This window comes from Panthera onca, chromosome D1, assembly GCF_046562875.1.
Source record: "Panthera onca isolate mPanOnc1 chromosome D1, mPanOnc1 haplotype 2, whole genome shotgun sequence".
NCBI lineage: Eukaryota > Metazoa > Chordata > Mammalia > Carnivora > Felidae > Panthera > Panthera onca.
This window is the reverse complement of record NC_138348.1, coordinates 76,854,292-76,880,118: the sequence shown is the minus strand read 5'-3', so window position 1 is coordinate 76,880,118 and position 25,827 is coordinate 76,854,292. Positions and strand designations below refer to the sequence as shown.

At 43.4% G+C, this 25,827-nt stretch overlaps 2 protein-coding genes across 10 annotated transcripts in view; one reads left to right on the top strand and one right to left on the bottom strand.

The window, feature by feature from the left end:
• Nucleotides 1–218: 218 nt before the first annotated feature.
• Nucleotides 219–24,455, bottom strand: LOC132661131 (uncharacterized). Of its 8 annotated transcripts, none has more exons than XM_078432974.2 (3): nt 23,871–24,455; nt 21,340–21,477; nt 219–519 (listed from the first exon to the last, which is right to left on the bottom strand). In XM_078432974.2, exon 1 carries the CDS (start codon nt 24,453–24,455, stop codon nt 24,126–24,128), a length of 330 nt encoding a protein of 109 aa, XP_078289100.1. In that variant the 3' UTR covers nt 219–519; nt 21,340–21,477; nt 23,871–24,125. The 8 variants fall into 8 exon arrangements, 4 of the variants coding, with proteins under 4 accessions (XP_078289100.1, XP_078289102.1, XP_078289099.1 ...); XM_078432976.2 differs by lacking the exon at nt 219–519 and adding an exon at nt 5,838–6,513; XR_013550075.2 differs by lacking the exons at nt 219–519; nt 23,871–24,455 and adding exons at nt 6,554–6,755; nt 23,260–23,856 and having other exon boundaries at nt 21,340–21,481.
• Nucleotides 22,964–25,827, top strand: part of SESN3 (sestrin 3) — a 74,579-nt gene continuing 71,715 nt past the window's right edge. Inside the window, exon 1 of one of the 2 annotated variants that reach the window (XM_060605308.3) lies at nt 22,964–23,044. Coding sequence is in view for 1 of the 2 variants with exons in the window: in XM_060605307.3 (XP_060461290.1) it covers nt 24,605–24,682 (78 nt within the window). In the remaining variant the exon portion in view is untranslated. Of the gene's footprint in view, nt 23,045–24,341; nt 24,683–25,827 lie in introns of those variants that run through there. The other variant, XM_060605307.3, reaches the window with a different exon arrangement.

Below are 25,827 nucleotides of genomic sequence, written 5' to 3'. Positions count from 1 at the left end.
ACACATTTGAAATATTTCAGCCTCCCTAAGTAATTTGTACATACGCAGAGCAAAACCCAAGGAGTTACTCCTTGGAGCCCACCACATCTGGTTTGCTTAGACAAAAACAACACGCCCTCACTCAGCTTCATTTTAAAATGGGACAAAAATCCCTCTGCAATGACTTTGGAGGCTAAAATGTTGGAGGAGGGAATGAAGGAGTGAGGGGCACCGATGCCTCATGGAATTGTAGGTGTTTATTTTCTGTCTTGACCTTTGTGACTGCAGCCCCAAAACATAGTACTGTGACTTACACATCACAATTTACGTAGCTGATCTCAGGTACTTTACATGTTTCTGTCACTCTCTCAATAATTACCTTTTCCCCCTTTGGGGACATTGTGGGGCTGCGTGTCCCTCTCAGTCCTCATGTTTCATGACTCCTGTGTGCGACTGACGTATTCACAGGTCACTCTCAATTGCAGCAAAACGCTCTATCTGAAACTGCTGACACTGCTCAGATGTCCATGTTTTCACTGCCTGTGGAAGTACAAACATACTGATTCTTGTCTTTCTGTGTTATTTCAAGCCGACAAATCATTTTTCACATTGAAAGCCAGAATCTTGGTCTCATGAACTCTCCAGAGGGACCCTAGGCAGTCTTCACAGCCAATCCTCTCCTCTCTGTTGAGTGAACACACTACACCTTTGCTCCTACCGTCCCTTGCCGGAAATGTGTATCTTACAAAAAGCACAGTTAGCTCTCAGTAAATGTTCAAGAAAAAAAAAAAAATCCTACAGCCACATAGCTAGTTGGTGGCACTTGAAATTAAAATTAGATCCTGACCTCACTTAAACAAATATTTTTTTGAGGAAGAAACACATTCACGTAGGTTAAGAAATGTGTACGGAATCCATCTTGTTCCAAAACCCCAGGCATGAAAGCTCTCTCCTGGGATCCCCGGAGCTGGATCACCCCTTCCTCTTAATCCATCAACTTCCCCTCCCTGACTCCCACTCTCTATCGGAAGATTCATTTTGCCTAGAAGGTGACAGAGCAAACCAGATCACGGAACATACATCATGCTCTGAGCTAGATGACCTCAAAGGACACTTCTGCATGGCATCCTAGGTCTTCCGGCCTTATGCAAAATCACGTGGGCTAGGTTGAGAATTCAGGCCCCGGAATCAAGCCTCATTCAAACCTCAGCTCTACAACACACCAGCAGACTGAGAGGAGGGACAGAAACCAATGTAAACGTGCGGATAATTTAACCTCCCCCATCTGTTTCTTTTTTTCTTCTTCTTCTTTTTATCAGTCAAGGACAGTCATGGATGTACTTCTCATAGATGAGGATTAAAGAGCACGAGGCCCATGAAGTCCATATCGCAGACCTGGGATGTAGGATGTAAAAAAGTCCCAAAAAACGTCACTGCGTATTTTTGCCAAACAGACAAAAATTCAGATGCAATAAGGAAACAAACCAAGGCGATGAGGCATTCAGGAAAGCAGATTTCAAGAATGAGTGCCTGTGGTACCCATAGTCTCATTAAAGAAAAAAAAAAAAAACGTGAAATATGCGGGGATAAGACGAAAAACTACAAATACATCTAGAAGCTTAACATCAAAAAGAAGGACTTTTGCTGTTGTTCCTGAGCTTTGCCAAATAAAACCATGGCTTTTATTACATTTGGTATGTTTGTTAATTAGAGTCCTGGGGGCAAAATCCAGCCCTTTTGATGTACTCTGTGGATGAAATTGGGGATCGGTGATACATAGAAGGAGTTGCACATTTCTTTTCTCCTGGTCTCACTGCATCATTTGCAGGCTCTGTAGAAGAAACTCCAGAGACCAAAAACTTTCACAAAATATCAGAAAACGTCTCTGGAGAGCAAAGCGCATGAGGCTGTGGGGCCAACTCTGGGGAATGAACGTGAGCCCGCGTTACTCAATCATCATGGAGACCTGGGAAACGTCTGAAGGACTAAACTTTACATTTCTGTCCTGCAAATGTCTCAAATATCCGGGATGTTCTGTACAATTTCTTCAAGCCTATGAAAAATCATGCAGGCTAAGTTCCTGAGCCAATGTGTACTGAGTGTCCAGTGCACTCAGCACTAATGCACCTGTGCTCGGTGTGCGGAATCCCCTGATGAGAAAAACAGCCACCCCATACGGACAGTCAGGTAGGCAGCAAAAGCAAAATACAATGTCACAAGTACTGTGACGTGGGGATTCACAGGGACCCTGGGTTCCCATCAGTACTGCACTTATCTCAGGCTACAAGACAGGGAGACACTTCCCAGGATAACAGTACCATATGGTCTCCAACATGCATTGATTAATCAATCAATAATCACCCAGAACGGAATCTCTAAATACTGCCATGCTAGGGGGCTTAAGGTCCCTCTGAGACCTGTCACCCAATTTTAAAAGTAGGATCTCAAATTAGCAAAAAGAAGACATGTTTATCAGATCTGCATATGGCATAAAGTTGGGAGAGAGCGCTAGTAAATTGACGACTTAAAAAGCAAGATTCGAAAAGATCTAGCAGCCTGGGAGGATGGCCTGAAACCAAGAAAAATGTAAAAATTTGTATTAAAAAACCAAATACATAAAAACAGGAGGAGAGAGAACTGGCTCAGAAGCAGCCTATGTGAGAAGACATAGGGAACGATGAACTGGAAGTTCTTCTTGGTTTGACTAACAAGCTTCTTTAACGAAACAAAATGTCATTATTAAACCGTAATAACCTTAAGGGCAGGGATCACACCTTAAATATTTTTTAATATCCCTCCTTTGCCTACCATAGAGCCCAACACAGAGTATGAGCTCTGTAGGACTTTCTTAAACGGGGTCAGAAGCGAAAAAGCTTCAAGTAATAAGCTCCACTAAAGAATGGGTTGTGGTCAGGACCACCAGGGAAAGCTATAAACTCTTCTCTTACGTACAACTTTCCTGATACTGCCCTGGGCTTCCTCCTCCTGTTTCTTAAGCTGATAACCAGAATCAGAATCCTTTGCAAGACTTAGAAGTCTGACTCGATGCCCGCCTCACCTCCAGTCCCACTTGACAGGGTTCTTTTTGTTCACACACTGTTCCAGCTTTTTCGGTTCCTCCGAAGCCAAGAAAAAGTGCTGGACTCTGCACAGGAGACTCCTCCCCACCGCACCCTTGCCCCGCCTCACCCACAGGTTTTCCACCTGCTTCTCCCGGTTCACTATGGCACATTGCTTGAACTTGCTCAGGGAACCCTCCCTGAACCGCAGCCCAGGCCCGACCCCTCTGTTGTACATTCTTCCAGCTCCCAATGCGTCCCCTTGCTAGCACTTTCTACAGGCCTCTTTCAACGTTAGCCAGGGAATTATTGTTGAAAATCTGCCTCCCCTGCTACAGCGTGCACTCCATGAGGGCAGGGGCATTGGCTGTCCTGTGTCTTCGCCACTGGATCCCACGTACCCAGGCCAGTGTTTCTTAAACTTTAGTGCCTATGAATGGCCTCAGGGATCCTGTTAACCTGCAGATTCTGATTCAGGAGGTCTGGGGTGGGGCCTGAGATCCTGCATTTCTTCCAGACGTGGTGACATTACTGGTCTTCTGATCCACTTTGAGAAGGCAAGTTCCGCAGCACAGCCTATGCAACACCCTCTTCTTCCCAGATCACTCAGATGATCTAGTCCCGCCGAGCCGGTCTTCCCACCTCGGGTTCCTAGCAGTCCAGCCCCTAGGCCGCACACCTTCAAAGTGTCTTTCTGCAGTGTGAACCCAATCATGCTTCCCCCCTTCTTTTCAAAACTTTAGAGACTCCCTGCCACCTTGTAGGAAAAACAAACAAACAAACAAAACAAGCTTCTGGGTACGGCATTCAAGGCTTAACCCTGCCTACTTTTCGGGCCCTTCCTCTTCTGCATCACCATCTTACATCCCAGACTCCTGCCCTCTCGAACCCCTTGCAGATCCTCAGACTCACTAGGCTATTTGACCCCTCTCTACCTTTGCTCAGGCCACTGACTTCCCTTGGAATACCCTCTCCAGCTCCATCTGCCTGTCAGAAAGCCACACTCTTGGGTGGCTCAACCAGTTGAGTGCCTGACTTTGGCTCAGGTCATGATCTCCTGGTTTCCTGGGTTCGAGCCCTGCATCGGGCTCTGTGCAGAGCCTGTTTCGGATCCTCTGTCCTCCTCTCTCTCTGCCCCTCCCCTGCTCACGCTGTCTCAAAAATTAAAAAAATAAACTTGAAAGAAAGAAAGAAAAAGAAAGAAAGAAAGGAAGGAAGAAATTCACACTCTTAGGCTGTGTGAGGAACATTTCCAGGATTCCCCTCTCAAGGAGAACTGGCCTCTGCCTCGTTTGGGCTCTGCTGCAGCTCCTTGTGCTGTTCTAGATTATTTGCAGGACAGCTGTCTCCTTCCTGTCAGTGAGTCCTCTGAGCACAGAATTGTGTCTCATTTATCCCTGTTCCATTTATGCCTGGCACATGGCTGGCACTTAAAGAATGTGGAACACGAATGAATGGGTGTTACTATTCTCTGCTCCAAATGCCGTATTTTAAGGGGGATCCTTTGCCACAGTGGAGCCCTCTTAAGAAAGGAACACCAGTATTGGTCCAAAATCCACATGATACGAAAAACAGTTCAAGAAATGGCCTAAACATAAAGCGTGGAGAAAAGATGTGCCTGCGTTTAGTAGGTGCTCAATAAATATTTACTGAATGAACAAATGAGTCAGAATAGCTCTCTCCATCTGGAGCTCTCAACTAGAAGAGAGATTACCTGCGTTCTGAGTCATCTGTCGTTCCAGGAGCTTGAACATTATACCAAAGGCAGAGATCTCAGTCCAACAAAATGATGAATTTCCTAACAAGACCAAGATGTACCAAATTGCTCTCTCTCTACTCTAGGAGCCATCTAAGCCTTCTCTTTCTTTTAAGCGATGCGACTAAGTCTCTGGACCAGTAAGAGCTATGTTTGTGACAAATGACAGAAGAAAATTAAGTCGTGGGTGATTGATTGCCTCCGACGGTGTCACTAGGCGCCCCTCTTTTCCTCCCACCACCACTGCCCCTGTGCTGGCTTCAGTGCAAAGTCCCCCACAGCTCCAGCTCACTTGTCCCAACGCAAGGGAAGGACATCCTCCTGCTCCACACTCCTGTGACAGGTCCAGCTGGGACGGTGGCTGAACAAAACCCGTGGCCCCAGGAAGGCAGTTCTCTGGTGGAACAGAGTATCACCTGCCAATGTTGGACCCAGGGCAGTTGAGGGAGAAGGACGGGGACAGGGCTGAGAGTGAAGGAGAGGACGATTTCTCAGACCAAGACAGCATAAGAGTTACCCAACAGAGGGGCACCTGGGTGGCTCAGTCGGTTGAGCAACTGACTTCGGCTCAGGTCACGATCTCATGGTTTGTGAGTTCGAGCCCCACATCCGGCTCTGCGCTGACAGCTCGGAGCCTGGAGCCTGCTTCGGATTCTGTGTCTCCCTTGCTCTCTGCCCCTCCCCCACTCATGCTCTCTCTCTGTCTCAGAAATAAATAAACATTTTAAAAAAATGTTTTTTTTTAAAAATAAAAAAAAGAGTTACCCAACAGAAAAATAAGAGCAGGGAGACAAAAACCACAGTTAGCCACCACGGCCCAAATCTTTGTTCCTACCATAAAATGTGTAATTGCATTCAATAGTTGATGTGCACATAATATACATTTGGTTGACCACCACTGGTTATTAAAAACTCCCAAGCAATTCAACGCACATGTTACTAACCTGGTGAGAATTCACTAGACCAGAGGACTTTTGTATATTGACTTTTTTTTTTTAATTTATTTATTTTAAAGTTGATTTATTTATTTTGAGAGAGACAGCAACAGCATGAGTGGGGGAGGGGCAGAGAGAGAGGGAGAGAGAGAATCTCAAGCAGGCTCTGAGTTGTCAGCCCAGAGCCAGACGCAGAGCTCGAACTCATGAAACCATGAGATCATGCATGACCTGAGAGGAAACCAAGAGTCCGACGCTTAACCAACTGAGCCTCTCAGGCGCCCCTGTAACATTGACTTTCTTTATTCACCTCTTCAAAAAATGTTGATAATATTGAGGATATAATGATGAGGAGAACTGTCCTCATGAAGCCAATAATTTCATGGAGCAGGCAAACAGGAACAAAAACAATTGCAAAGCAGGTGACCAGTAGCATGAGGAAATCACCTATATCCCTATTATCACATCAAAATCTAAAAAGATAAAGCGAAAGTTTAATCAAGCATCTTCACCACTAAATATCAGTTTTCTTGGTTAACGTGACCAGCTGCCTCTCTGAGTGGTGATACAGATTGGCAGAAAAGTTATTTTTGCTGAAGGAATCTCAGTGTTTCCCTGGCGTATGGGAAGAAGAAACGCTACCCACTGGCTTGGGGCCGTCAGTTCCAAACCTAGCAAAGACTCACGGACGTCACATCGCGGATATTGCAATCCCCCACCTTCAGAGCACAGAAAACAACAGCTTACTTTCAATGAGATGAGCAGCTCCTATCAGCCACTGTGTCTATAAAGAATAAAAAAGGAGAAAGGGAGGAGATAAGCAATGTCTTGATTCGCAAACCCTTTAATTCCTTGCGTCACCCATACTTCTGACTTAAGTCCTCAGTTTCACTGATTTTTCTCAGGTTGATGTTTTGAACTTCTACCATGATCCCACAAAGCGTGCGACCTCTCAGGTGTCCCCTTCGCTGTAGACATTCTTTTCTTTGTCTGTAGTAACATGGCCTGCTCCGCGTCCTTCAGAACCTGCCGTAAGTGAGAAGGTTTGAGAATAACAAACCTCAGGCAGAGAATAACAATGCTATTTTACTTGTCTCTCTAGCCTTGATCATATATTTCAAGTTCGTTGGGTCCCGCATGATAGCAGTGTTGGCTGAATTTACAAAGCTTACCAGAATTCTGTTCTCTGCTTTTCACCTGGTTTAAAAAAATGTTTCCTGTTGCCTATTGAAATCTTAGCTGCTCTTAAGTAGCACGCTGTACTTATCCTGAGTTAAGGAACATCTAGGAAAGACTCGGGATTATTTTGTTATCCCCTTTTACAGGAAGCACAGATGTGCTACACTTAGGTGATCTAAGAGGCAAGGGGTTCCATTGTCATTGCTGGCCCACACTGTGGGCCCAGCTGGGCTGACATTTTAATTTGTTTCTTTTGTGGCTTCCATTATCCTGGGGACCAAGGTATAAACGTGTCTGGAATCACAATTTGTGGAAAGGCTAGTAAAACTTTGGAACAGTGCCAGGACCATTCAGTGCTTGGGATGGATTCCTTGGAGTCACTCCAAATGTATGGGTTGTCCATTTGTGCCATGTGGCCAGACTTGAGTCCAGAGTAGACAATTAAGACAAAATGATGTTTACTGCAGCTTTGCTGTACAATGGAAAAAAAACAAGGGAGCAGTCTGGAGAGGGTTGCCTCTGTGTTTAGAAGACTTCAGAAGGTTCCATAGAGGTATGCTGCTCACATGTGGAGAAGCTTGTGGATGCTTAGAAAGCAGTTGCTATACAGATATAAAAGATGATTTAAAGGGGAAGTGATGGTTAAGGACGAAAGGGCTCTGCTTTTTGGTAATTGTTCTGTCTATTGAAAGCAAAGGTAGCTCTATGCGATAAACCAAAGCGTGGCATCCTGGTTCAGCCTGGGTTGGTACCCCAGCTTCCCCACTTGTTGGCTGTCAGACTCTGAGAAAGTGAACTTCTTCTCAGAAAAGCAACCGTATTGCGAAGTTAGGGTCAAATTAGGTAATACATACAAAATGTTTAGCATAGTGCCTGACCGCTGGAAAGCGTTCTGACAAGGCTCATAAGCAGACGATCTAAAACATTATATGAATCCAGTGGCTTATAAGGCTTTTGGGGTCTCAAGCCTTTCTGGAAACCTACTGAAAACTATTGGTCCTCGTTCCTCAGGGGGAAAAAATGCACACATACAAAATGTTTGCACACAGTTTTAGGGAGTTCAAAGACACAAGGCTGTACAGCAAGGTTAAGAGCCTTTGTTCTAGGGCTAAGTCCATTCCAAAAAGAGAGAAAACTCCTCAGTTTTATTTATTTTGTATAAGTTTTGATCATTTATGATCAGAATTTCATAACTTTTTAGATTAGGAAGGGATTTTACCTAGTCTAAATCCCCTCCCCTTTGTTTGGAATAACAAAATATTAAGATCTTAAGAAAACACTTAGTGTCAGGGAACTCTATCAATTTCACCTTTACATAATTTAAAAGATAAATTTTCCTTTTATCAACTACTCTTCATTTTGAGATATTCCTTAAGATCTAGTGTATGTCCACTCTGTTCCTAACTCTGTACTCTGAGACACATTTACAGTGCTCAGCTCATGTCCATTCAAAGCCCCACGATGGACACAATGACCATTAATTCTGTGTATTTTGATCGGCACATCTGCTGTACCCATTTGATATTGTGCTATTTGTTGAACTATATTGCTGGAGTATAACTTCATCAAGTAGGAATTTGTATGAACAGAGTTATTGAGCACCGAGACTGGGACAGGCTCCATTCTCTCCTCCTAGGATACATGGATGAATAGACAGAGATGTTTTCTCCCCATGGAGCTCATAGTGAAAATGATCTTTTCTTTTGGACAAACATGGCTAGGGTTGAGATTCTATACGTGGACAGGAACAGAGGTAACCTGCAAGTTTCCAGTCAAGTGAATGTCACCAAAGCCTCCATTACCATTCCCCAAGGACACATGCCTTCATTTGCTTAAACAATAGTTGACAGCATGGACAGCACTAAACACAGAAAAGCCAAAGTGTGTCTGGGCATAATCCCACCCATAACTTCCCTCTGGCAGGAGCAAGAACGATATATCAAGGGGTAAATAGGCCATGTTTAGATAAGTCATCTCTTGGTTTTTCATTGCAAAATGCTTTTAAACACTTCTACTTTGCTTCCAGGATGTTTTGGGTGACTTTTGAGGAAAATGTGAACAAGAGAGCAAAGGCCTCTTAGCTGTTTATAGTTAGAATGGAGCAGGGAATATGGCTGCCAATGTGGAGAAGACGCTGATTCATATAAGGAACAGGAGACTGGAACGTGAAAAATTGGAAGTAGGTCAGATAAGGGACTGGGCCAAAGGCAAGAGACACTAAAGGCTTTGAAATCATGGAATCTTGTTCAATCTACTCCTGGAGCCCCAGAAGCAGTAATGACACAAAGTCAGTGTAGCTAACACGTCACTGGGATCCATGCGCTCTGGGCAATTCACCTGATCTCACTCAGAATACAGGTAGAATGATGTTGCTGTAGCCCTGAAGACACAGGGCAGAGACAACAGAGTCAAGGTGGTGCTGACCTGGCTCAGGAGCTGACAGTTGGGGCTAGAGCCTCCACTGACCTCAGCTTCCTGTCCTGTCTAGTGGAACGGACTACTGGCTTTCACCCTGAAGCTACTTTGGGTAACACCAGGTCTACGGAAACTATCGCACCAACACACCCAAGCGTCTCCTTCCCTTCTTTGCTTTCCTACCTAGAACAATCTCATCCATTTTTGTTGCCCTCCACACCTACAGCCTCATCCTTGTCTGGCTAAATATACTCCACAGTTCTTCAGAAAAGGGGAAACACTCTCCGCGACGTTATCAGGAGGATCTAACTCAGCCTTCACTTCAGCCCTTTTTTACCTGAGACGTGACTGCGCAATAGCCTAAGAACCACAGCGAAAAAGCAAAAATCATGTTCGTCACATCCGAAGAAGGTGAAATTGAGTTGTGTCGTTTGCTCAAGAGAACAAAATCATTTGCTTTTGACCTGGTAATGCAGTGACCTTTCTTACGTGCACCCGTAATGTGCAAGCCACAGTATTTTTGGCAGAAGACTTTCTTATCTCCTCTCCCAGTGAACGCTTTGATAGACGACAGTATAAATATCCTGTAGCCTGGGTCCTTGGTTTTGTAAACAACCAGGAAACAAATAAGATATTTTGCCTGGTGACCAAGGCAGACTCACAAATAGGCTCCTATAAACAGAGGGCAATTGTAAAAGGCAAAGACAAAACCGATGGTTTGGTCCATGCTTTATATTTAACTTGCCCATTACACCACTCAGAGTACCCTCACAGCCCAGACCTATGTTTAAAAAAAAAAAAAACAGACCTATGAATGTGGTTAAGCCCTTGCTTGAGTCATACAGAATCCATCAGGTATATTATCTTTCATGATTTTGTTCATGACACAAAAGGTAATTGCCTCCCGCAGACTAAAACTGGGGATCTTCAGCTATTGGCTAGTAGGCAAAACTCTTAAAGTATTCCAAGCCACTCTATCTCAGAATTCTAGCTTTTAAATGGATATAATATTTCCTTTTCCTGAGCTGGCAAACTGCCATCCTTCAGTTAAAACCTTAAGTAATAATCCTGACTGGCTATCTCTAGTTTAGCAAAAATAATGCATTGAGCACAAGACACATAAAGGTACATACACATACGTGTGTGTGTGCGCGCACTCACGTGTATACATGTATAAGCCCAAGTTCCAGAGAAGATCATCCTTCTGCACCCAGAGAGAGGTTAGAATGAGGAATACATTGTCGTCACCTCATTTCTCCAAGCACTTATGTTCTTCATTATTCGACGTTATCTCTGACAGGGAGTTCTCTATCTTGGAATGTGATTCGATAGGCTAATGGAAAGCAAAAATGTTCTTTGCAAACACGAGTGCAATAAAGATGCTTAATGATAAACCTTGCATGTCATCAAGCACTTGAGGCCCTTTTAAATCAAAACAAACCGTGGCAAATGGTATGAGGGAACCCAGAACATTAAAATTCAAGTAAACTTCAATGCCTCTTGGAAAAAAGTACGATTGTTGTATGAAACCTTTAAAAATAACAACAGCGAACATCTGTCGAGTGCTCATGATAGGAGGAACACTGTTCTATGCACTTGGCATATACTTTTTATTTAACCCTCAAACACCCTCTAAAGTTCGATACTTAAAAACGAAATTTGAAGAAACATGAACAGTGACTAGAATACACAATATCGCGATAGAACAAAAAGTTTTCAATTTTGCCCTTACAGAGCTCTTTTTTAAAATTTTTTAATTTTTTAAATTTACATCCAAGCTAGTTAGCATGTAGTGCAATAATGATTTCAGGAGTAGAATCCAGTGATTCATCCCCTACATATAACACCCAGTGTTGATTCCAACAAGTGTTCTCCTGAATGTTCCTTGCCTGTTTAACCCATCCCTCCAGCTACAACCCCTCCAGTAACCATTCATTCTCTGTATTTAAGAGTCTTTCACGTTCTGTCCCCCTCCCTTTTTTACATTATTTTTGCTTCCCTTCTGTTCTGTTCATCTGTTTTGTATCGTAAATTCCACATGTGAGTGAAGTCATATATTTGTCTTTCTCCGCCTGACTTATTTCACTTAGCATAATACCCTCTAGCTCCATCCATGTTGTTGCAAATGGCAAGATTTCATTCTTTTTGATTGCCGAGGAATATTCCATTGTATATATATACCACATCTTCTTTATCCATTCATCAGTTGATGGACATTTGGGCTCCTTCCATGTTGGCTATTGTCAATAGCGCTGCTATAAACACTGGGATGCATGTGCCCCTTCAAACCAGCACACCTGTATCCCTTGCACAAATACCTAGTAGTGTAATTGCTGGGTCATAGGGTAGTTCTATTTTTAATTTTTTGAGGAACATCCATACTGTTTTCCAGCGTGGCTGCACCAGTTTGCACTCTCACCAGCAGTGCAAAAAGTTCCTCTTCCTCCGCATCCTCGCCAACATCTGTTGTTGTCTGAGTTGTTATTTTTAATCATTCTGACTGGTGTGAGTGGTATCTCATTGTGGTTTTGATTTGTATTTGCCTGATGATGAGAGATGCTGAGCATTTTTTCATACGTTGCCCTTACAGAGCTCTTAGGCAACATATTTCAGGTCACTGCTAAATTTGTATCTTTATATTTACATTTATAAAGACATATATGTATAGAATTATATGAAGGTTTTTCATTTTCCATTCCTCGACATTCTAGCTTCCCATAGATGTGTGAATCTCTGGATGTTCAGGCTTTCTCAGAGACATAGGAAATGCAAAGTGACAAGTCTCAGACACACGGAAATAACGGCAGAGTGATGTCATCAATAGCAAGTCCAACACAACCACAACCCTTCCCTTATGGCCCAGGGGAAGAGCCATTTCCTTCTCTTCCCCATCCATAAAGTTTTCAAACGTGTGGCAAGGCACACCTGCAATGATGATCCTCATTGATGAGGTGAGGTACCTCCCTCATTTTCCAAGGGCTTAGCCTAGCCTAAGAACTATTTACCTGGGAGATAGAGAACAGTTCAAGGCTTGCTGAGCTCAGAACAAGCCCAATGTAAAAGAGACAGAGAGAGGCCTTAGAAACACAAAGGAGTAGTGGCAAGAGAGAGAAAGAGAGAGACCTTAGGAAGAGAAAGGAGCAGTGTCTCCTACACAGGCAAGGCATATGAAGCACAGGAATGGAAACCAAGAAAAGCCCAGATCTACCAAGGCTAGTGATTGGCTCTACAGAAACAGCTCAGTTTGTTAGGAACATTCCACATCTGGCAAGTTGAATCAAATTAAAACACTTCTATGTGCTTATATTTCCAAACCAAAATGACCTCCTCATATATGCCTGGTCCCCTCTGGACCCCCATGAAGACCACCAAAGTGATCTTTAACCTGCAGGTTGACACAAAGTCACGCTCATTGACTTTATCTTTTTCTCGACTACTTAGTTCTTGGAACTAAGGAAATTTGAGGAAATTGAACTTTGATTTCTGTTTGGTTTTGCTTTTTTAAAAAATCTTTTTGGTTCAAAAACCCTAGAAAATCATTAAACAGGGCCAGCAGGCATTAAGTCTGAATGAAGAATAAAGAGTGAGCAGGGAGAAGACTTTTTGTCTCCCAAAGTTTTCTTCACAGGCAGTTGCTGGCATAGGCACTTTGGAATCACTTTGGCATTTAACCTGAAGGGGAAAAGCAGTTTGGGTAATAGATTACTGATATCCATTGTGCAACTAGGAACACAAAAAGTTTCTAAAAAGTTTGAGGTTCGTGCAGAGCAGACTTTCTTCATGAAACGTGGGCTGTAAGAATTTTTTATGTGCAAAAACTAACCTGGGGTTTTCTGGCCCAGTGAGTTCTAGTTCTTTCTTCTGGGCTGTCTGACTTTCACATCCATTTACTAATGAGAACTAAAAGTAATATGTCATATTTGTAAGTGCTTGACATGGAAACGAAGGAAGACTGTTTCAGTCCGTCTTTTTTGCTTGAAAGAAACAAAGGTGCATTCAAGTTACTCCATAAAATTGGTGGCGGGAGGAGATTAGATGGGGGAAGGGAATTATTACAAGAATATGCAGCAAGGACTGAACAGGAAACACATCAGCACTGACGGCATCTCTAACGACGAGTGTCTTAGTGCCTTTGCTTTCTTTCTGTGTGTTACTATGGCTGCCTCAACATTCACTCTCTATCTGTTCTGATCCTTCAAAGTTTGAGCTTGCATATGGTTCACGGCATCCTCTTACAATCTGACTGCTGCCAACTGGCTTAACATCTTAGCTTCCCATTGCCAAATCTCCAAGAGAGGCATCTGATTGGCCCTGGTTATCATTTTAAGCTAGTCTATACAGATGGCTGGCTGGGTTACAGAACGGTTGCCTTCAAACCAAGTGTCTACCCTTTGGTCCACTCATCTGAGAAGAGGGGCAAAGACATGGCATAAGAGCATGACTATTTAGAATGAGGCCCCAGTGGAAAGAGAAAGATATGGATGGGACAGGCTGAGAAAAGTATCTCTAGTTTGCTGGCAGATTACAGGAAACCAGTTTATCCATCTTCCTTCTGAGTGGAGCTAATCTTAACTAATCACAATAGACCTGGACTATTTTCGGAGTGGCATGGGAGCATGACAGCGCCATCTTCTTTCCTCTCCCTTGCCCTCAACTTTATCACCTTTATCTCCATTACATCTACCACTCTATCGCCATAACTGACCAAATGCCGAGGAATCTGTAGACTTCTGTATCAAAGTATTCGGAATTTCAACTTAGAGCGCCAACAAAAGTATTTCTCATTTTCCAGGGTCACTCAATTGTTTTATTTTAGAGTATCATGCCGGTAGACAATAAAATATTAGAATAGGGATCATAGATACCCCTTGGCCCACTCCCATGGCATTTATTGCAATAGGAATTCAATCAACAGAAGCGCCCAAACTATATTTGGTGAGTGTTGGGAGATCTAAGTCAGCTGACCTCACCATTTGGTCACCTAATACAGAGAATCGGTTCAAAGAATATTTACAATAATGACCGATTGTACAATGCCAAGACATGATTGCATTAAGACTATTAACTCTGGCATCCAGCAAATATGGATTCAAATCACAGCTCTGTCTTGCAATATCTGTGTGACTTTGACAAAATTGCCAGTCCCTGTGAATCACTTGTTAAGTGGATGTAATAAGAACCAGTTCACAGGGGTTTTGTAAATATCTAGGCAAGATAATATTTATAATATTATTTAAGATAAATAAATATTTAGGCAAGATAATTTAGGCAAGATAAACCTGCATAGGTTATTGCAACATGCCTGGAACATAATAAGCACTCGGTAGGTGATAGTAATGGTTTCTATTGCTCTCACTATTATCATTCACATGGGTGTTATGGGGATTGCAGAATGTGGATGAGAGATGTGAGGATTATCTTCAAAAATGAGACATCTTAGGAGAGATGACATAGATGTACTTATTAGAAGTGAGCATGCATAGAATTTGCACATACACAAGCGGGACTCAGAAAAATGGTGGGCTAAGTGGGAAATGTTATGTGTGAAACAATGTTAAGCGATAGTCTTTAATCGGGAAAAGGAGGTTCAAATTCTGGTGAATTTTTAATAGGGATAATGCCTCTGCAAAAAGAAAGGAGAGATCGCTCCCAGTGTGAAAGTGTATCTGCTGTAATGTAACAGGATGCCTAGGAGTTTCATAACTGGAACATGAACCCTATTAAAAGGGGGAATTAGAGCATCGAGCATTGCAAATAGGAAAGGACCTATTGGATGGAAGACATGGAAGTCATTGTCAGAAACTAGGGACAGCCCACTGCTTGGGTGTACATTTCACTTCCCTGGGGAGGCTTAAACCTCCCGGGTTAGTGTCCCCTGCTGTATATTCTCTTCCTGTGTTTTCCCTACTAAAATACTCACTGCACAGTGGTATTACTTGTTTAAGGTCTATCTTCTGCTTATAAGCTCTGTTTGACCCTGACTCTCCGTTTATCGCCTTGTTTCCGCAACTGGCCAAGTTCCTGGCACGTGGTAGGTATTCCACAAACATGCTGAGTGAATGAACGTATGAATGCAAGAATGAATTAAGTAATGAACATGGAATTCAGAGGTGATTGCATCATATACTGGTCTGCATTGTTCTCTAATATTTATAAGGATTAGTCCTACCTTCCTGTTGACATTATAAATTGTGTTGAGACACAGCAAAAATTCTGCATCATATGTCTCCACCACTATGAGGTATCCAGTTACAGGCATAAATGGTCAAAGGTCTTTCTGAGCTCTCTACTAATAATCCTTTTTACCCTCTAGTCTCCATTTTCTATTCTTTTTATACCAATGCAGAAATTATACCTCTGTCTCACTATTACGTTATAAACATGTCTTTTGTTACTTTTCTCACCAGGACTTACCACTTGGTAAAGTCCCTGTAAATAAGTAAGTGACTAAGGGAATATCTGGACAGTACATATTTCAGAGCACACTATCCAAACTTTCAGACTTCTAGAACCTCACACATTGCTGTTGTGATTTCAGGCTTATAGATCATGCAGGAATGCATCACCTCAAGCCAACATTTTGGGTTGAAATTGCTGTCTTTGTTGTTACCATTCACACAAATGTTGAATGTTTCTTCTCTTGTTAACAAGGAACATTTTACCGTTGCATGAAAATATTTTTACAATTTTAAGATAACTTGAGAACTTTTGTTGGTAAAAGTAACATGCTCAGTTGCTTCCTAGTTAGCGAACTCTAATACATCCCATCAGTTCATCCAACAAGCTTTTTTGAACACCTCTTAGGTTCCAAGCACTTGAATTACTCAGATCAATAAGACTGGCCCCTAAAGATGCTCCAAGTCTTTATGTATCATAGCCACCTTCAGAGGGCCTGAAAGTTGAAGTGTAGACTATTCCTTTCTAAGGGCCCCTTCAGTCTCACCTCTGTCCTGCATGTTGACTCCTACAAATCCCTCACAACAGACTACCATGGCATTTAAGACTTCTGAGTCTATAGATTATACTTCCTCTCTATGAATTAGATCCTACTCCCAAACTTCCTTACTGTCATGTAGATTTTTCTGTTTTATCCATCTACTTTCCCTTTTGGACAGCATATTTTACAATCATCTTGCTTTAAAATATATAAAATATTCCTCTGTCTGAGTTTTCTCATCTCTGAAAGAAGGATATTGAGAATTTGGGACCATGATTTTGGAATATCAAGGAGACAAACAGGTTAACAAGGAGAAATAATCCCTGAGTGAACAAAGTATAAACCGGCACAACTCTGGCAATTTTTAAGAATAGAACTTTTACTTTCTCTCTGCCTACTTGAAGAACTTCTCCTGCTTCTCCTTTATCCTTCTTACACTAGATTCTCATGGAAATCCTAAGATAAAGCAGATCCACAGAATTTTAGAGCTTGAAAAGGTCTCTGTACTCCAACATGAGTTAACCACGAATAAAATAAAGTTTATGCCTTAGGGTCCAAGGCCCTGGGAGAGGTCCAAGCAACGTGTGCACATTGTTATATTTTTAATTAAATGTCAAAAATAAGGGTTTTTTAAGTTTATTTATTTATTTTGAGAGAAAGAGAGAGCGCAAGCAGGGAAGGGGCAGAAAGAGGGAGAGAAAGAGGTAGAGGGAGAGAATCCCAAGCAGGCTCCACACTGTCAGTGCAGAGCCCTAAGTGGGGCTTGATCTCACGAACCATGAGATCATGACCTGAGCCAAAATCAAGAGTCAGACATTCAACGGACTGAGCCATCCAGGTGCCCCAAAAGTAAGCTATTTTAACCATTATTGGTAAAGATTATAGTCTCTGCAGCCTGATTTACTTCCTTCAAACTTCCCCCTTGTGCTGGAGGAACTGGGGCAGCCATGGGTATTTTTGTTGATCTGGCTAAGGAGCAGTTGAGATGGAGATACCCTTAGCCTGGGTATACTGGGTCATATCCACGTACATGTGGATCACAGTTGTTTCAGGGGGTAGTTGTTCTTTTGAGTTGTTCCAGTGTAAGGATGGATTCTAGGAATAGTTCCAGTGCCCAGCGGGCTAATTAACTGGCATCATGTCACAAAGATGTAGGATTAGAGGCTGTTTCCTGATGCATATCTGTCTTAGGGCATTCAGCACTGGCAATGTAAGCTAGGGAAAGGATAAATTATCTTTCTATCCTCCCTGAGAAGATAATATTGCAAAACCCATTGTCACATGAAGAGGAAATCAGCCCCCAAAATGTAGGAAAAAAAGTAATAAAGGGTGGTATCGGATAGTTAATTGATAAAGTTATTGGATTTTGTGATATTTATGGTATTTCACCCTAAAAATTTGTTGTCATTTTGTTACTGATTTTAAGTAGCTGTTCACTTTCATAGCTAATTTTGGATCTATAATTTTATATTCTTTTCATAAAAAAGATTCTTATTATATAAGCTTCAGTCTCCCCACCTGGATTTGGCCCCAGCCTTACTTAATCACCTCTCCACATTTAACAGATGGGGAAACTGAGGCCTAACCATACCACATAGTTCCAAGCAGTACTGAGCTAAACCCTAGGTCTCCTGACTTTTTGTCTATTGTTATCTTTACCCACATCATCTTACTTTTGAGAAGTACCTAAAAAATCAAATATCTCTACTAAAAAAAAAAAAAGAATCAAGTAAAAAAAAAAAAAATCTCCTGACCACAGTATGTAATAATAGTAAACCCCTACATAGCATTTCTTATGTGTTAGGCATTGTTTTAAAGTGTTTCACATATAGCTCATTTAATCCTTAAAACAACTCTATGATTAAGCTAATATTGATACCCTCATTTTCAGAACAAAAATTTGTACAAAGAATGGTTACGTAACTAAAGTAAGGTCACAGTTTGCAGAGACTATAACATCCTTTGTACTGTGGATCCAGCAGCAAACATTTTTTAAGGGCTTATGATGTTCTAGGCACTTTGTTAAGCACTATAGTTAGTGCATTATCTCGTTCAATCTTTAAAATCACCTGTTAAGATAAGTAGCATTATTACTTCATCTTATGCTTGAGAAACTGAAGTACAGAGAAATTAAACAATTTGTGCCCAAGGTCATATGTCTGGTGAGGGGCAAAGCCAGGACTCAAATCCAAGCTTGGCTCCAGGGTCAGGGCTTTGAGTTTCTGCATGATACTGCCCATCAAGGAAATACCTTCAATGACCTACCATTGCCACAATTCCTGTGGTTCCTTTCCCCTAAATTTACAATTAGAATGGGTATGTGGGCAGAATTAGAATAAGGAGTGGGGTTAGCAGCCTAAAGGATATAGTAACCCCTTCTTTGACGACTGTTCTCCACCTTGTGAGATTTATATATAATCTCACTGTACACACACACACACACACACACACACACACACACGTTTGGATCTTAGTGGAATATTTGTTCTTTGAAAAATGAGCTTTGAAAAGAATTTTCTTGGTGGTGATGGGTGATTGAGTGTGTGTGTGTGTGTGTGTGTGAGAGAGAGAGAGAGAGAGAGAGTCAAGGCCATACATCATAATACTCCCTGCATCTGATCCTGTCCTCAACTTTTGCTGTCCCTTAGAGATGGCCACTTTATTTGTGACTCATATCCTGTGATAAAGTTAAGAATGACAACCAGCAGATCAGTGATTTAGATGCTGCAGAAGGTCTATCGAGGTGGCAAGTCCCTACAAATGTCAATAAGATAATGTAAATTAAGTGGCAAAATGTAATCCCTAGGGAGTGACAGAGACCTTGGTAAATAAAGTAGAGAGCACATGTTCAAACTCGAATAGCAGATACCGGCCTCCAGGAAACCGTTGCCATGTGGCAATATAAGCCTAGCGTGACCATATCTTGACCATTCTTCAAGAGAAACTAGAAATCTAGATTTTTGGTGTAAAATCTCCTACACTGTAAAAATTTTAAACTAATTCAAAAAAATTTTTTTTTGTTTTTAAAGCACTGTGCTCGCTAACATTGTGCAGGCCAAACACACAACAACAAACCCCACATCAGTAGGCCTCTCCCTGGCAGTCTGCTCCAAAGGGGGTTAAATGCAGGAAACTCCGAAATGGGAAATGACAAGGGAGGACTGACAGAAATTTGGATCTTGGAGGAATATTTGTTTTTTGAAAAATGAGCTTTGGTAAGAATTCTCTTGGTGGAGGTGGGTGTTTCAGGGTGTGGGATGGATACGGGCACTAAAGCAGTGGACTTTTTGGATCAGATCCTCTTAATTTCTCCTCTGGTGTAGCATTGGTCTTGGGCCCAAGGAAAAAATAGCAGAAATCTAATTAACAGCTCAAAGGGAGCAATCAATTTACAATTGTGTGAAGTGCAAATTCCTTTGTGCACGAAACAAATTACAGTATTTGCAAATTTGTAAATAATGCAGCACTTTGGGCTATCCAAATGCTTTGGATGCCCCCAGGGAGAAGGAAACAGAAGTCTGAGGAGGCAAAATGTTAGAAAATGACCTATTGTCTCACGAAATGGAATTTTAAAAACATCTTTAGTAATTGATTTTTTCAATTGAATCCTTATTTAGGAACTATAAAGGGGCCCAGTTCTTAGGTCAGTAGGAGAATATCTAGAGAAGTAAACAATTTCACATCCAAAAGTCACAGCATGTTATTTACAGAGTAACTTGTTTCAAAATGTCTGAACATAAAAAGTTGCCCCCAACTCTTCTTATGCTCTTGGTTTGTGGCTAGAACTTCCAATTTATAAAAAGAGATAGCAAGCCCTGGCCATAACAACCATTATGTTCAATGTCAGAGAAGGAATTGGTGACAGTTCAGGACATGAATCTGGTCTATCTGTTCCATAGCAATAATTTTGTGAACTGTTCAATTCACAGAGATTTATGGAGGCCCTTTTATAAAATGCTAAGCTGTTATTAGAGATTCACAAGATGCCCTGGAAGAGTGTATGGTGTATTTAGGAAAGTAACAGTGAAAACTCATTATTTTTGCCCAAGATTTTTGAAGCACTTCTCTTTGGGTTGAGCTAGGAATTGAGAATAAAGTAAACGTAACTTCATCCTTACCCTGAAGGTGTTCACAGTCTAATGAGAAAATAAAATTTAAGCCAAACATCTCAGTGCGGAGATGGGTGCTAAAGAAGAGATATGAGGGTGAGCGCGTGGACACTTTGACAAGTGCTTGACTCTACCAGGAGATCTTTCAACAGGCGATGAAAATCGCCAGGCAGAAGGGCGTGGAAAGCATTAGAGATAGAGGTAAGTGGACTATTTATGGGCCTTATGTTGGAGAATGACGGTTCAGATTTGTGCTTTTCAAATATTCTTTCCCCTGTGTTCTCATTCACTATAAGAGGAGTGCAAATTGGTTGAACCTTCCCACAAAATATTTTAGCAAATCGTTAACAGGACCCTTAAAACATATTCACATCCTTTCAGTTAGAAATTCCATTTCCAGGAATCAGAGGGACTGCCAGAAACGTATGTATGAGGAAGCTTATCACAGCATTATTTATAACCATGAAAAACTGGAAACAGCCTCCATGTTCAATAATGGAGTAATGGTTAAATAAGTTATGGAACATTCAAACCATGTGATTTTAAGCACTAAATGAAAAAAAAAAAATCACATCTTAAAAGAGTATTTCAAAACAGGCAAAAGTTATTTTAAAAAACAATGCAAAACAAGGGTGCCTGGGTGGCTCAGGGGGTTACACGTCCAACTCTTGGTTTCGGCTCAGGTCATGATCTTGTGGTTTCTGGGTTCCAGCTCTGTGTTGGTGGTGCAGAGCCTGCCTGGGATTCTCGCTCTCTCTCTCTCTCTCTCTCCCTCCCCATCCTGTGCACTCTCTCAAAATAAATAAATAAACTAAAAAAAAAAAAAAGAAAAAAAGAAAGAACAATGTAAAACATTTAATAAAGTATTATCCTAATTTTATAATAAAAAGTTGAAAAGTACTTCCCAGTGTTGGTAATTTTCACCAATATCTTAACTTTTCTGAGGTTTTTTTTTTTATTCCATACATACCACACAACAAAAGGGAGTTTCTCCTTGTTCTGTGCGAAATCTGAAGAAGTGACTTTTGTTTTCTTCCCTCTTAAAAGTGTGATCCAGGATTCACAAGTCAATTAGCCTCTGAGTCGCATTCCCTTTATAATAACCAGGCTGACTAGAAAAGTAAAGGAGACCACGTAAGGAATGGAAGAGCAAGGAAGGATCCAGAAGTCGAATGTTAACATGAGAACAGAAAAGAACACGTATGATGAGAGTGTGGGAGGTGAGGACTAGAAGAAAGGGTGGGGGTTGTGTGCTGAGGAGTTGCCAGATTGAAGATTTCAGGGGTGAAACATAGACTCATACGTAAGGGTTCCATGTAAGAAATGTCCCAATGCAGTACATGGTTAAATGCCAAATAAATGGCCCTATGGACAATTAATGTTATAAAAGTTTGGAGGAGTTTGGTGGAGACCACCATTATTTGGTCACATACATGAATCTATGTATCGGTCAAGCTATTCCCTTAAAACCTCCCTTTAGCAATCTTTGTCAGAGGGTGTAATTGTGTAGCCTCCACTCTCTTGGCCATCTTTTCTGGGGAATTTAGTTACTGAAGAGCTTAAAGAACCATTGTGAAAGGATTTTAACTACTAAGTAAAAGGAACGGTTATAAGAATACGATGGAAAACAATTTGAATCTAAAGTACTATTTGAGAAAATTCAATCTCTGCACAAAAATTCACTTCAGCCTTCAATATCTCCTATCCTTTAAAATGCATTCACATAAAATCTGCTTTACAAGGGAGAACCAGCCAGGAATATAGCCCAAGAAATTTACCACTAAACAGGGACACATATGTGTTTCAGTTCTTAGGAAAACTGTGCCTTGCTAACTTTCTCCCTGGATTTCTTGGTTCTCTGCATTGACGAGCCTATGGTAATTTCCCTCCTTAATGTTCTTGCTTTTACAGTTTTTTTCTGATTGTCAAGCACCTTCCCCACACCATTGCTATTCTAGGCTATACATGTCTACAGCAGCATCAAGTGACCTTTAGCTATTACTAGTTAAGTGGATCAACACATTTACCCAACCGCATAACTCAGGCCCTTCAGGGGTTTTCCAGTCAATTTTAATGTATTTCAACCTGACACTGGCAGATTTCCACTTCCTTTGTTCCTTGTGTAGACTTGGTTTATGTGTGTTGGTCTCTAAAAGGGACAGAGGAGGCAGCTGTTGAAAAAATAAGATTGACACTTTTAACCACACAATTTGGTCTAATAGCTTTGATATGCTAAACTTGCTAGCTCCTCCAAGTGTACCTTTCTGATTTTGCATTACAACACCACTCTGAATCCCTAAGGAAACCAGGCTCTGTGTGTGTGTGTGTGTGTGTGTGTGTGTCCGTGTGTTTTTTAATTAAAAAGAAAAGGAAGAAAAGAAAGAAATGCAAACCAGTGAAACCGTTGTTTGACATCATCTCCAGATTCATTCTGCGGACTGCAGGCCTTCCCAAATCCCGGTACACTAGAGACCTCTAAAAAAGGAGAAGCTGAGACTACAGATCATGTTCTAAAGAGCGAAAACAGGTGATGTCATAACGCACAGTCCTGTGTGGTCACGGCCAAGGCCGGGTGGGGAGCCTGGGCTCCAGTGAGCACGGAGCTCCGCGCCAGTGGGTGAAGCAAGTTGTCTCCGGGGCCCAGAGGACACCCGTGAGGACCCGGCACCAATCAGGTTCTCGCTTGGCGCCTGCCTTTGTTCTCACTGGGGAGCAGGTTTCCGGGCGTCTTGCGTCGGGAACCCGCATTCGACCCGCACGCGCGTTCCTGGCCTCCTCAAGAGACCTGGCTCCCCCCTTCGCCTGTTCCCCCTCGCTCTGCCAGCCAGAGCGTTCCCCATTTACATGTGGCTTCTCTCCCTAGAGCGTGGACGCCAAAATCCTGACTCACCATTTTTAGCTTTGGAAGAGGCAAGTCCAGCCCGATAGTTTACAGACGATTTGTTCTTCCTTCCAAACCTTCCTTCCAAGCCAAGGCTCTATGCTCTGCATGTTTCTGATCAACTGCCCCAGAAAGGGCTGTTAGGTGAAAGGATAACCCTGTTTCTTTGGCCTTTTCGTGCTGGACGAATAAAGGAACTTTCATTGCTGAGAGGACTGCGAGAAGGTGTTTCAGAGGGAGGAGGAAACCGCTAAACCAGAGGTTTTGCGTCTTTCTCCCCCTACCTCGATTAATGGTGTAAATCTAGCTCAAACATCTACCTCTACCCCCAGCCCAAGCCTTAGGTAATGGGTCTTTTGCAAAACAAGGCTCAAGATAAATGATGCATAAAGTTCTTTGAGATCCCTGGGTGCCAAGTGCTACGTGACTGCAGTCTTCTTTACAGCTAAGCTAAGATTTTGGCTGGGAGAAAGCCTACCAACTGTCCTGACAATGTGAACGTTTTAGCGACCGCCCCTCTCCCCTCCCCAACATCTCTCAAGAAACCAGGAAATATTTAGTTCAGTTTTAGACCCTCTAGCGAGGCTCTAGCTCCCAGCTATTTATCTCACTCTCCTTACCATTTTTTCAGGGACCTAGAGAAGGGGGCGTGGCCAGTCTTCGGGGGCGGGGCTGGGCCTCCAGGGATAATTTGCATCCGACACACCCTCTTCCTCCTATTGGCGGACCGCACAAGCTGTATTCCCACCCACCCCACTACCTAACTAACCCGCCATCTCTCTTCAGTTCCAAGCCTCGGAGATAAACTTAACTTGCCCGGAGATTCAAGGCGTCCTCGGCGTCTGTGATTGGCCGGCGCAGCTCCCAACCGGGCTCTAGTTGCTCATTGGCTGCGGGCTAGCGGCCCAGGGGCGTGGCCGGGGCTGTCCGAATGGCGGGAGGGGGCGGTACCGGAGCGTGGAGGTGGTGAAGGTGGTGGGGAGGCGGGGGCGGGGCCGCACTGAGGCGCTGCGGCGGCGGCGGAGGCGGCGGCAGCGGTGGCGGCTGCTCGTCCTAGCCTGGCGGGGGCGGGGGTCTGGAGGATGGGGGCGGGAGGAACAACGGGCCGGTGAGGAGCAGCCGCCGCCGTCTCCGCCGGCGCTTCGGCAGCCGCCGCGGTGGTCGCCTCGGTCAGCGCCGTTCACTCTCGGGCCGGCGCCTGCCATCCCGACATCTCGCCCGGGGGAGGCTGAGGCTGAAGCGCGGCCGGCGGCAGGGGGACGGTCCGGCCCCGGCCCCGCAGCGGCGCGGGCGGCCGCAGTGATACCCAGCCCCGGCCCGCCGTCCGTCTTCGCCCTCGGCGCCCGCAGCCAAGATGAACCGGGGCGGCAGCAGCCCGTCGGCCGCCGCCAACTACCTGCTCTGTACCAACTGCCGGAAAGTGCTGCGGAAGGTACGGGCTCGGCCTGGGGTCCAGCCCGAGAGGGGCGCTTCCTGGCCGGCGGGGCTCGGGCAGCTCGGCCCGGGGGCGCACTGTTGGGGCGAGGCTCAAAGCCATCCCGGGGCACCTTCCCCACGCCGAGACCGAAGAAGGGGGCGTGGGTTGAGGGTGGAGGTTTGCACTGCTGCTTTTTATCTCCGCCGGGACAGATGCTAGTCCCGAGGGGTTGGGGATTTTTTTTTTTTTCTTCCGATTTTCTTTTTGCTGCCGGTAGTCTTTTTCGGCTCACCTCCCTGCCTTGCCACCTCCGGCCTGCTCCGCGGGCGGAGGGAGGGGGGGAGCGGTTCGATCCTCCTCCCGGTGCTGTTGATGGAGGTCGGTGTGAAATCTGAACAGCCTGGTCTGGGCTTGAGGAACCTGGCTGCGTCTTTGCTGTGGCTAACTCTCGGCGGGGGTTGTTTTTGTTTATTCGGTCGCTTCTGCCTTCCTTGCCTGCTCTCCCTTAATACCCCCCCTTTTTACATTCTTTTGACGGTAGTCTTGTGTCTGTAGTTCAGTGTTGAAAGGAACTGGTAAAGCAGCTTGAACTTTATGCCCATGGGAAATGCTGTTCGACCTTACAGTTCCTTTGGGGTTGGGGGAGGAGGAGACGGAGGTGGACGTAGGTTATCACTCCTTAGCAGCACCCCCCCCCCCACCCGCCGCCCCTTGTAGGTCCAGAAAAATCAGAAGTACAATCAGTTTATTGCTCCAGAGTGACTGATAGAAAGTTTACTCCAGAATTGTTTAGTTTACTTGGCTTAATCACTCCGTTGAGGGGTGGGGGAGGGGAGTGAAAAGATGTCGCTTTAGAGCGAGAAAAGCTTTTAATCAGACTTTAACAGCCTCCACTGGGTAATACTATGATCAGTTTATTTTTCTCCAAACTCTATTATTACATTTCATCAAGTGGAAACGTTAGTTGGGGTGCTTCTGTTTGTCCAGTACAAATGAATTAAAATTGCTGAGCTGTGCAAATACATCGGGACTGAAAGACTAGGGTGAATACGGCACCGTTTTTAGTCAATTTCCCCAAATACAGTTCAATTGGGATTGTTATTTATATATTAAAAATATAAAGAAAGCATGTAAGTAAGCAAGCTCAAATATTTGCGCTC

What these genes read in the sequence shown, in the direction of transcription:
- LOC132661131 (XM_078432974.2), bottom strand. Translation starts at nt 24,455, where the DNA reads ATGGCAGGCGCCGGCCCGAGAGTGAACGGCGCTGACCGAGGCGACCAC.